Source organism: Myotis yumanensis, unplaced genomic scaffold (genome assembly GCF_028538775.1).
Source record: "Myotis yumanensis isolate MYYU_CA2020_CCGP unplaced genomic scaffold, mMyoYum1.0.hap1 SCAF_10, whole genome shotgun sequence".
Lineage (NCBI taxonomy): Eukaryota > Metazoa > Chordata > Mammalia > Chiroptera > Vespertilionidae > Myotis > Myotis yumanensis.
Window position 1 is genome coordinate 47,817,637 of NW_027223761.1, and position 12,985 is coordinate 47,830,621.

The 12,985-nt window shown below is 46.5% G+C and overlaps 1 protein-coding gene across 1 annotated transcript in view; it reads right to left on the minus strand.

The window, feature by feature from the left end:
• TENM4 (teneurin transmembrane protein 4) overlaps positions 1-12,985 on the minus strand; it is a 743,366-nt gene that overhangs the window by 13,178 nt on the left and 717,203 nt on the right. The window contains 3 exon segments of the mRNA XM_070425699.1: positions 2,857-4,471; positions 5,825-6,121; positions 10,350-10,585. Of these exon segments, the coding sequence (XP_070281800.1) occupies positions 2,857-4,471; positions 5,825-6,121; positions 10,350-10,585 (2,148 nt within the window).

Here is a 12,985-nt window from a genome sequence, read left to right on the forward strand (position 1 = left end):
CCAAGATGAGGACTTTGGAGTCAGATGGAACAGCCATCTAATCTAACCCCCTCCTGCCACTTCCTAGTGGGCCAGTGACAACCTCTCTGAAAATGGGGTCAGTGATCCCCATCTCCCAGGCTCAAGTGAGGGTCAGGTGCAATATTGTACATGATATATCTGTGGTGCACATTTTTTGGTCATCTTCCTAGCACCCCATTCTTCCTGCTCACTCCTTCCTTTTGGGGTCCTCATATAGTTTTAGGGACGCAGTCTCCACCTAGGAGTTCAGTAAGGGAGCATGTGACCTGGCTAAACCAATCTGTCTCCCCAGCCACAGTGACTGATTGGTTCAGGGATTGTCATGTGACATAAGCCTATCCGATGATTAGAGTACATCTCAGAACCCCTGAAGAAATTTTTGGGAATAAGATGCTCTTTTTATTATTGTTGTTGCTGGATGTGAATGAGGTTGCATGTAGCCCAGGTAGAAGCTAAAAGGTAAGGTTTAATGAGAATTGTAGTATTTGGGTGTTTAGTAGTAAAATGGTTTTTGCACCATTTTTTTTTTTTCAGCTATAGTAACCTGCCAAGACGTCTCACAGGACACTCCAGGGAGGGTGAGGCAGCGGTGTGGTTAATGCAGACAGATGTAATGGAGATGTCCTTGCAATTGGTGAGGCTTTCCCAGGGCTGGCAGCAGGGGAGTGTGGGCCTGTTGGGAAGTCTCCTGGGCATCTGCAGGCCCCAGGGTGTTTCTGTCACACCTGCTTCACTTCTGAGTTCTCTTCTTCTCCACTCTTGGGACTCTCAATAGGACAACCTGAATCCTCTCAACATGACCACCTGGAATTCTTCCCTGAAATTCCTCCAATTGCTGTCAGCAGAAACAGGGTCCAGACTAGGCTACCAAGTTCAGGGGCCAATGAAGCCATGTCCCTAACGGGCCCTCATGTGAGATGTACTCGTTGCCCTCTCTATGCTCTTTAAAAAAAGTTATTATCATATATTTTATTGATTTTAGAGAGGGAGGAAGGGAGAGAGAGAGAGAGAGAGAGAGAGAGAGAGAGAGAGGAACATAAATGTGAGAAAGTACATCAATCAGTTGCCTCCTGTACTTGCCCTGACTGGGGAATTGAACCCCCAACTTAGGTATGTGCCCTGACTGGAAATTGAACCCTTGACCTTCCAATGCATGGGATGATCTCCAACCAAGTGAACCATACTGTCCAGGGCTATTATTTAAAAAAATTATTTTGAAGAGAGAGAGAGAGAGAAACATTGATTTGTTGTTCCACTTATTTATACATTCATTGGTTGACTCTTGTATATACCCCAGCTGGGGATCGAACTTGCAACCTTGGCATATCAGGATGAAGCTCTAACCAACTGAGCTACCTAGCCAGGGCTCTCTTTACACTATTGTATATGCAGTTCTCTCTCTAGTACCTGATGGATGTCTACTCATTAGCGGGCCTCAAATATCAGCTGCTCTCTGAGCAGAGCCAGCTATGCCTCCTGTGTCTCAATGGCCATCAATGCAACCCTTTACCATGGGGCCCTCACAATGGACAGCAGTGGTCCGCCTCCCCTCCAGCAGTGTGCATTCCTGGAGGGCAGGGATTATTTTTCTACCCCTAATGACTAAAACAGTGGCTGCACAGAGGAGGCACTTGTTGCATGAACGAAACTGCCTTAAAATAGGGAGCAAGAGGATTGTGTCACAGGACAAAGGAGGTGGTGACTGCTAGGTTTACAAGTTGGGACATGCCACAAGCTCTCTTTTATAAAAAGTGCTGGCTTTTTCCAGACCTGAATCCCCATAGCCACTCAGGCATTGAGGTTTTCTGTGGCTGGGAGTGGCTGCTTGCTGGGAGGACTATGACTGCTGGAGACATGTCTGGCATGTATGACCTATGGGACACTTTAGGTGGTTCCACAGTAGAAGAAAGCAAAGCCCACTTTTTAAATCAGAAGGTGGAGGAAAGGGAACCAATGTGAGCTATGCACTGAGCTGGGCAGGTTCTAAAATGTATCTCATTTTAGCCTTGCAACCATCCTACCAGGGAAGTTTTTCTCTCTCTCCTATTTGTCTGTCTGTTCTTTGCTTCTTTTGTCCCTCTTTGCCTACCTTCTTTGGATTGAAAATATTTTAGTCTTCATTTATTGACTGATTTGCTATGCCTTTGTTTTATTTTTTTGTAGTTGTTCTAGGATTTACAATGTGCATATTTAACTTATCCAAGTCATGGTATGTATTCTAACTTCAGTTTACAAATCAGGAATTCAGGGAAGTTAAGTAATTTTTGTGACTGTAACGGCTTAGACATGGTGGACCCCTTTACTTAGTTCTGTCTGTCTCCAAAGTCTAAATTTTCCATTATTTCATCCCAAATAAGACACTTTTTTTAAAAAGCCATACTTTCACCCAACTTCTCAGAGACTTATAGCCAGCTTGATTTTTGGGTCGGAAACTTCCAAAATGCATTTTAAGGAATGCATCTAGGGAGATATTAAAGTTTCATGGTGAAAAGCAGGGTTTTATGGTAAAAAAAAGTTTAAAAATAATGAGTAAATATGTTAAACGATTCTCTTTACTACAGGACTTCTCAGAGCCTTTCATAAGCTGAAATGTATTATGAAAATTTAAAGAATGGTGGCCTCCCTGTCAAATTGATTTGATGCCAGAGACAGTTTTTCCAGAGCATTTTTCTGAACTAGTGTTTCTTCAAATATGCTTTGAAAAATGTTGCTCTAAGATAAAGTCAGTTTCCCATTACCCCCTGGCAGCTTTCTTAAGGATGACTGTTGCGTCAACAACCAGACAAGAGGAAGAGATGACCGGCCCCTGCCCTCTGAATGAGCCCCGATCCTCACCTGTCATGAAGCACTTGATGTCCTGAGAATTGCTGATGGGGTTATTGTTTTTGAACATATAGAGATTAAAAGGCATGATGTTGCTGCTACTAAGGTGCTTCCACAGCTCATGGTCTGGGCTAGTCCAGCGGCCAGCCAGCACATCATAGTCCCGTCGGCCCATGTGGACGAGCTTGGTGAGTGGATCATAGAGGCCACCGTGGTAGCCAATGATGATCTGGAAGTTGGGGTTAGTGTCCATGTAGATCTCCCCATAGGCCGTGTACAGGACCTGCTTGATCATCAAGCCTGTTCCACTGAAGACAGCAAGAGGGGTCCCGATGTTGTCACAAGCTATGTAAAACTCATCGCCGCTGCTCAGCTCCATGGCAAAGAGGTGCCCTTGCAGGTCGTAGTAGAGGGATGTGATCTCAGAGCTGGAGTGGTTGTAGAGGTGGGTGACCTTGGTGGGGTTGGTCAGATCTGCATAGAAGAACTGCAGGTGGTGGCCCTGGCTGCTCTTGCTAGACACCCGCCGCCCCAGGCCATCGTAGCGGTACCTGACACTCCAGCCACCAGCCCGGTTGTAGGCCTTGGTGAGCAGGCCAGCTGAGTTGTAGTCAAAGACATCAGCACCTCGCTGCCTCAGGAAGCCATCCTCGTCCATCTTGTATTGCACGTCACCTAGCCTAGTGATGCGGTCACGGTGGTCGTACCTCAGTGGGGTGAGCCGTGCGCTGTTCCCAGGGCTCAGTAAGTGAAGGTTCCCATTGAGGTCATAGCTATATCTCCAGAGCGGCTTGTCATTGATGGAGACAGTCTGTAGCTGGCCGTCAGCATCGTACTCATAGGAATAGCGGGTAGTGTTGGCATAGGGTCCCACCTTCAGCTCCTTCTTCACTACTCGCCCCATGTTATCATACTGGACGGTCATCCAGTACATGAGTGAACGGAAAATCTCATATTGCACTTCCTTCATCCGCCCGTACGCATCAAAGTGCTTGGTGTGGGTCATGACCGCTGTGGTGATGATTTGGTTAATGTCATAGTAGATGACACCAAATTTCCCGAACTGCTCTGTCTTGCCTGACACATCATCATAGCGATAAAGATCGATGGGCAGTGGGGTCTCATTGATCACAGCCTGCATGCTGGTCACCCGGAAACTGTTGTCATAGTTGTAGTCAAAACGAGCATTGACCATGCCCTCCTCGGTGAAACGGAAGATCTGGCGGTCAATCAGGGGCCCGATTTGACGGTAGCGGATGGTGCAGGTGAAGCCCTCGTTCTGTAGGTTGATGGTCTTCAGCATGCCGGCTGTCTCATCATAGGTGAAGCTCACCTTGGTGGTGTCGTACAGCATCTCGGCTAGCTTAGACAGCTTGCCATACTTGTATATTACCCTGCGGCCAGTGCCCAAGTAGAAGGTGTGGAGGAGGTGCCCGTCCTCAGTGAAGTCCTGGATGACGAAGGCATTGCTCTCAGGGGGCTGGTAGATGTTCCTGTAGTAGCCCACTGAGCGAATGGTCTCTAATGTCTGCCGGGCCACGTTGGGCATTGTCACGGAGGAGAGGCGGTCGTTCTTGTCAAACTCAAAGATATACTGCCGCTGGCTGTGGAGGAGCAGCACCATGGACTGGAGGGAAAGGAGAACCAAGAGATGAGAGCAGGGTGGTGGGGAAGAAGGGGAGGTCTGTGTGCCTGCCCAAGGCTTAAGGAAAGCAATGAAAGCCCAAGGAAACTGGTGGATCTCCTCAATTATGCCCAGAGCAGATATTTCCATAAGACACTGCAATGGGGTACAGATATGATCAGATAAGTGTTGTTCTCATCCCTTGGCCTGGCAGGGCCTGGGGCCCTGTGAGAAGCCTTGTCAATTTGCCCCTTTGGGTGGTACAAAAATGATGACTTTAGTATGTGATGGCTTGTGACAAAGGTGGGAGCACTGGCCTAAAGTATTTGCAGCATCTTCTCTCCTGGCTTCCTTCTGAAATCAATCTTCCTACTCAAACAAGAATATTTTGCCTAAAATACAGTCTGATAATGTCTACTGACTGCTGAACAACTTTTGTTGACTCCCTGTGGCCTACAGGATAAAGACCATGTCTGAAAAAGGCATTTAAGGCCTTGCACAATTGTTTATATAGTAACAGGCCATATGGGAATAGGGACACCTGGCTTCTAACAACATTCATTGTGTGGCCCTAGCTTTTTCAGTATGCTGGATGACCTCCAAGGTCTCTCTTAGCACTACCACAGAACATTGCTCTCAGAGATGCTTACCCAGCACAGAGCAGGGGAGGCTGGCCACAGAGCAAGCAAAGCCTGGGCTCTGGAGGGATGACCAGGAGTAGGAAACATAGTAAGGATCTGGGTACCAAGACTGGGCCATGAAGTACAGACTCTATTTCGGGAATAAGTCAGCAGCCTAGTGGAACTAGGTACCAATGCTACCATTTTCTCCTCTTTGGAATCAACTTTTGATTTCAGGCCCTTTCTGATTCCTCACCCTTGGGATGAAATGAATCCTGACCTGAAGCAGAAGTGATTTACCAAGGCCACACATACCCCTTGAAGCTCAGGATTAAGTATTTCCTGCTTAGGTATTGATCCTTAGGCTTCTGCTTTGTCCTCCATGACCAGATCACCCCATGTGCCCTAGACGTGGGAGCAGATCTCTGCCTGTTCTGGGACCCTGAATCTTGCTCTGTAAGTCGAGATGGCATTTGATCCTGTTCCCAGCTCTAGTTTATCACACGCAACTTTCACATTCTCCTGCCCTAGAATCCCTCCCCGCCCCCCACTCCCATGCCATCACCATGATCCATTCTGAAGGCAGCCTCTCAGGACCCCCTGGCCCTCTGCTACAGATTTTCCTGAACATTTCCTTTTGGAGACCACAGGGGTCAGACCTAACCTATCAAGGTCAGCAGACTGGGCTTGGCCCTCTACTCGGCAAGGTCAGTGATGGAGCACAACAGACACCTGCCTTTTCCAAGTACGTGTAGCTCCATGTCTTCCCATCAGCAAAGATCCTGGATGTGATGCGGCCTGTCTGGTCATACTCCATCCTCTCAGACATGATGCCCCTCTGGATGCCGGCAATGTGGCCCCTCGGGGAGTATGTCACATTCACGCCATTGAGCCTGCTGCTGGGTGACCAGAGGCTGGGCCGCCCTGCCTGGTCGTACAGGATCCGGAGGGTGAATTTTCGGTGGTCGTCATAGATCTTCTCCGTGCGTGTCACGCGGTCAAAGTCCAGAGAGAGTAGGTTCCGATTGTGAACCTGGAGAAGGGGTACGAGGAAGGAGAAGGTTAATCTGGATGCTGAGAACTTGGGTCTGAGAAGCTCCTGAATAGAGGAGGCAGCACAGGTCGTGGGTGTCAACAAGGGTTAGGGTCCTGGCTCTGCCACTTGTGAGCTCTGTGAAGTTTTCTCATCTGTAAAATGGGAATAATAATGCCAATTCCATAGGACTGTTGTGAGGATAAGGATAGTGCAGGTGCTGAGCAAACAGTAGCTATCACTGAAGATGACTCACATCATTTCCTAATGTGATTCTTCTAATAAGGATGGTAGGCAGATCCTTGACTCCCTCCTAAAAAGGGAGAGGCCCTGTGGGCCCAGCAAATCAATGCCTGACACCATTCATGATGTGCCAGGCACTGTGCTAGTGTTTGACCTGAGAAAACAAGAGCCCAGGGACATAAAGGGCATGCTCCAGATCCCGCGGCCGGTATGACTGGGTCTGGGTTTGACTGTCTCCACTGCAATGTGCCCACACAAGCTCAGGGGTTCTCTAAGAGTCCCACTCTTATTGGGGCTTTGGACCTCCCTTCCCTGCTGGGATCTCTCCTGCCCTCTCTCACCACAATTAGGGCTTCTTGCTTACCCTGGTCAGCTCCCCAGGTTTCCTTTTCTTCCTGGATGCCCTGGGGGCAGGAGGGGCTGTGTGGGTTTGAATCTGGGCTGGCTTTGATGGCTGTGGGCCGCTTGAGGACACAGTCCTAGCTTTGGAACGTCTGCTCTTGCCCCCAGCATCAGAGCCCCTTGTGTGATCTCCACTTAGGCCACTAGGTCAGCACACGATTAGATTTCCTTTCAGAGTCAGAAATACAGGGCTCCCACAGGGGTAGCAGGATGTCAGGGTTTTCCATATTTTAATGAAGAAATATACTTCGGAGTCCTCTTTCTATATTTGGTACCTGTTACCCATGAAACACTGCGAGGTACTCTGAAGCTAAAATGTGGATTTCCTCTAATTGGAGTCTGGGTACATTTGGGTACATTGTCTCACTCTTGCATTAGTCACTGGTTAAATTTGGCAAGCAGCAAGGAAGACCCAAGAAGCAAGCAGACAAGGTAGGTCACCTGATGCAAAACAGCACATGTGGACTGAGGTAATGAAAGGCCCTCTGGGGCCCCATGTGGTAAAACAGGGCTCAGGGATTAAGGCCAGGACTCCAGCCTCATCTGTGACCAGCTCTTCTGTATGACCCTGGGCAAGTGTCTTTCCCTCTCTGTGTCTCAATTTCTCCCTCTGTAAAACAAAGGACTGTTGAGAGGATTGAAGAAATCTAAGTAAATTGCCTAGTGGAGTGCTGGGCACACAGAAGGTACTGAATTAATGGTTGCGATTATTTCCACTAAATGACAGCAAATGATCATGGTCATTCTCAGAGGAAGTAGAGACATGTGTGTCTCTCCCTCCTCCCCAAACAAATTCGAAAGCGTAGGAAATAAGGATTTATAATGATGATGCTGAGACGACTTCAGCTGCGAATGGCCTGGTTATAATAAGGTTGCCTTCCCAGGGGTAATCAAATACAATTGAAGAAGCAAAAACAGTGTGGCAGACGATTCCCATGAAAAATATGAGGCATCGGAGGCTGAAGCTGTGTGCTTTGTCGAGAGCATAAAGGAAGATGCGGGGTCTGCACCACCAACAATGATGGAGCCCTTTTACAGCATCATGTGGAAGGTCCCCTGTGATGCCCCAAGATGCTGCCACCCAGCCAGCTGCCCCCTCACCCCCTGGAGGACCCCTAGTGAAGGGAGCTATATCTCCGTGGCAAAATTAATAAAATTGAATTAAGCAGCTCACTGGGGAACTGCCTAATGTTTCCTGTGCTTGGCAGTGGCGGCAATGAGATTATTTTACATCTTTCTATATTAAAAAAGTTCCCAGTCGTATAAAAAATGAGCTCCATTATGGAGAGGCGCACCCGGCTAACATTCTAATTCCACGTGCCGCCACTGTGGGTGGCCATTTATATTGGGAGGAAGAGGAGATGCGGACACCTCACCGGAGCGCCGTTAATCTCAGGCTGGGAGAGGGACCAACTCAAGCCTGGGAAACTTTGGGTCCAGTTCACCCGGAGAGAGGAAATCCTATGAGCACTAATTGCTGCCACTTATGGAGCACCTGGGGCCTCCCAGCGCCTGGTGAGGTCTATATCAAATCTATTATCTGGCTTCTGCAGAAGACTCTCAGGCTCAGAGGAATTGCTCAAGGCTACCCAAGGCCCAGGTCAAACTTCCCATTTAGCACACCGCCTCAAATGTTCATGAGGAGCTGCAGGAGAATTTAGACAGGAGCTCAGTGAGGCCACAGAGAACAAAGACAGAGGCCTTTCTTAGGGAAGGATGGAAGGCTGTTTCCCACATCAGACTGTTGCTAGATTCTTGGCTGTTGAGAGAAGACAGGAAGCTTTCTGGCTCTAGTGGTGTGATCTTGGATATTTCCCTTAATGTTTCTATATCTGTTGTGAGAATTTAGCTATGAGACAGGGTGCCTACTCGCTAGTCCAGCGGTTCTCAACCTGTGGGTCACGACCCCTTTGGCGGTCGAACGACCCTTTCACAGGGGTCGCCTAAGACCATCCTGCATATCAGATATTTACATTACGATTCATAACAGTAGCAACATTACAGTTATGCAGTAGCAACGAAAATAATTTTATGGTTGGGTCACAACATGAGGAACTGTATTTAAAGGGCCAGAAGGTTGAGAACCACTGCTCTAGTCCTTACCGCCACCCAGCTATGCGAGTCTGGGAAAATCCCTTTTCTCTCTGGAACTCGGGTGCCCTGTGTTTGAAAGGGGTACTTCAATGAACTTCCTTTGCTGAAGGGCAGGGGGACAAGACAGCCCAGCTGTGCTGCATGAGGATCCTTCTGCGGTTTTGAGGAGTCAGGAATTTGTGGCTCAGTTCAGCAAGTCTTTACAGAACACCTGTGGTCTTCGAGGTACCTTGCTGAGAGCCAGGGCTAGTGATGGGAATCAACTTCCTTCTGAAGCGGGAGGGGCTGGGCAATCGGGCACTGGGGTCAGAAGCCACACTATGGACACGTGGCAGTGAGGCCGAGGAAGGGCTGGTGCAGGGGAACCCACTCTGCAAAGCACTCTGAGATGCCAGACCACAGATGCCTGTTGGCGGTGACCTCTACGGTGGGGGTCATTTTGTTCATTTAGGAAGAATAACTGCCTGAAAAGGGGGAGGATATGGCTTAGGTTCCAAACAGCTAAACGGAATTTTCAGACATATCAGCAACATAATAATTATACTAGTAATAAGAATGGCACTAACAGCAACAACACAAGCAGGTGTGACTGACCACTTATTATGACCAGGCTCTGTATGAGGCACTTCATATGTTTTTTCTGATCTTTGTAGCAATGTATAAATTTGGTTTTATCTTCATTTTATAGATCATGAAATCAAGGCTTGAAGAGATCAAGGATTTGCCCCCGATTCATTCAAGAAATAACAGAAGCTGCAAATCCAACTCAGGCCCGACTAACACCAAAGCCAGTAACCTTGCCACAGGTAACAACTGCAAAGATGGACAAGATCTACTCTTGTTCATCAAATTATGTTGACCATTATATCCCACAAATGAGTGAGATCATGTGATATTTATCTTTCTCCGACTGGCTTATTTCGCTTAGCATAATGCTCTTAGCATCCATGCTGTTGCAAATGGTAAAAGTTCTTTCTTTTTTATAGCAGCATAGTATTTCATTGTGTAGATGTACCACAGTTTTTTAATCCACTCATCTGCTGATGGGCACTGGCAGGGGAGATGGTGGGGGCGGGGGTTTAGGGAGCAACCAAAGGACTTGTATGCATGCATATTAGCATAACTAATGGACACAGACACTGGGGTGGTGGGGGCTTGCCTGGGGTGGGAATGGCTGGGGGGGGTGGTCAATCCGGGAAAAAGGAGACATATGTAAAACTTTAGACAATAAAAGAGAAAAGAAAAGAAAAGATGGACAAGATGCTTAATACATGAGTTGCCTGCCTTACTTTCCCTGTTTTGCAGGTGAGGAAACTCAGCGCCCAGGAAAACTTTCTACCGCAGCGACAGTTTCAGGAACGGAACACAGTTCTCCAGGTTCCTTCTCATTCTCCCCTCTTCCCCCGGCTCCCCCCCCCCCCCCCCCCGCCCCGCCCCGCCCCAGGACTCGGCCTCCAGAGGCGGAGACCTGCCTGGAGATCCTGCTCACCCGCAGCCGGCGCCCGAAGACGGTGACCTGGCCCCGTGCCTGCTCCTTGCGCTGCCGCCACTCCACCAGGTTGAGGCCATTGTCGATGGGCAGCGTGACGTTCCTCTTACCCACGGTGGGGTTGACAGTGCCGGCCAGCAGGTGGGGCTCAGTCTGCAGCGCCACCTCCATGCCATTGGCCAGCAGCAGCCGCAGGGAGCCATCCGCCCCGATGTAGTAGCTGTTCCGGACCTGGTCTGAGGGAGAGGAGAGGGACAGACTGCTCAGGAGGGACAAGGACGGAGGGAGGCAGGGGTGTGGTTTTAAAATGTGTTTATTTTTCTGACTATAGAAACAAAACATTAATATTAAAGAAAACGAGGAAAATATATGGACAACAGCCACAATCTCAATACCTCCCCGCCACCCCCCCAAAAACCCACTATAAATATGATGGTATTGTCCTAGATTTTTAGGATATTCCCTAATATAGTCAGAGTATAAAATGTGGCTTATAGATTTTCACTGACGATTGTATTATATTGTTGAATATTTTTCATGAAAGATTTTACTAATGAATGAGCAGTATTCCGTTGTATGAAAATAATTTATTTAACCAAGCTTCAGATAGATTTCTAATTATCACCAGTTTTCATAATTACAGGTAACACTGCAAATAAATATATTTTAAACATTAAGCTAAGTGAAAGAAGTCAGACACAAAAGGCCTTGTATGGTGAATCCATTTATGTGAAATGTCCAGGACAGGCCAATTCATAGAGAGAGAAAGTAAATTAGTGAGGGGAAGGGGGAATGGACAGAGACTGCTAAAGGGTAAGGGTTTCTTTTTGGGAGTGATAAAATTTTTCTAGAATTAGATAACAGTAATAGTTGCATAACTTTGTATATATACTAAAAACCACTGAACTAACTCCACACTTTCAAAGGGTGAATTTTATGGTATTTGAATTTTATCTCAATCAAAGAAACATATTTTTTGGTAAGTCAATGTATTCGTTTTGGGTTATTTAATCAAAACAGATTCCTATAAATATTAGTAGAATGAAGGGTGAACATTTTTAAGGCTCTTGATGTACATTAGGGTAACAGTGTTCTTTATAACAAGGTGAAAAATAACTCCAAAACTTAAATCACTGACAGAATGCCAAATATATTTGTGATTTAAAACATATATATGATTTAAAACATATGCTTAAATAAAACATATATATATATATATATGTTTTAAACTATTGTCATATATATACATTACAGAGGGTCCCTGACTCGCAATGGTTCTACTTACGATTTTCCAGCTTTATGATGGTGTGAAAGCAATATTCTACATGAGATATTCAATACTTTATAATAAAATAAGGCTTTGTGTTTGATGATTTTGCCCAACTGTAGGCTAATGTAAGTGTTCTGAGTACATTTAAACTAGGCTAGGCTAAGCCATGGTGTTTGGTAGGTTAGGTGTACTAAATGAATTTTCGACCTAGGATATGATATTTTCAACTTACAATGGGTTTATTGGGATGCAACCCTATCATAAGTCATGGACCAGCTATATATATAACAGTAATTTAAAAAATAGATACGATTTTGAAGTTTTATATTTGGTTGAAACATTTTAATTCGGATCTGTAGCTAAAAGGTGCTTCTGGAGAAAAAAGTCAATTTCAGCTGTGAAATGCACACGGAATCCTCTTCTAAAAATGGAATGAACATCTCTGACCTTATACTGCACTCTCCCGCCTCTTGTCCCTTCTCCGCCTTTGCCTCTGTCTGCACTGGCTCTCTCTTCAATAAATGGTAGCCCAAGTCCTTCCTTAGAGGCTCTGCTTCACTGTGCTCTCTTCTCAGAAACTTCCTCTGTATCTCTGGTTAGAATGAATGCCTCCCCCATATGCCCCTTCACCTCTCTATGTGTTTCATTGGTAGTCTTGGTGGCTGAGGGATGTAGGGTTCACCCACCTGTTAATCACCAAATTCTCAAATACCTCAGTGCCTACGGTGAGAGGCACTCTGCATTGAGATTAAGATCAAGGGTTTTGGAGTCAGGCTACCTGAGTTCAAGTCCCAGCGCTGCCACTCTCCTGCTGTAAGACCAGGGGCTAATTCCGTAGCCTCTCATGCCCTTGTTTCATCTGCACACTGGGGCAATAACTGTACTCTTACCTCACAGGATCAAGTGAGATGAGTACTTGGCGTATAGTAAGTATCATATAAACTGTGGCTATTACTCGTTTTATGTGCCTGGCACTGTGCTGGTCACGGCCATGCATCTGGTCATCTCTATCTCCACTACCCCATTTCACACACCTGTCAGAGTGAACTTTTCCAGTATGACCATGGTCCTTTATTTGGAAAAAGGGAGATATTAGTAATATCTACTTCATCTGGTTATTGGGAGGATTAAATAGGACTATGAATGTAAAACACTAAAAAATATAGTTCATACCAATAAGTGCTCCAAAATGTTAGTTATCACTATCACTTTTATTGCACGTGCTTAGTAAACATTTGCTGGACTGAACTAGATATATTCCAGGCTCTGACAAGCAATAAGGATGTTGTTTTTATAGGAAACCCTTACTGAATCTTCCCTGCTAGAATAGCATCAAATGGGTCTCTCTCCCTCCCCCTCTCCTCCC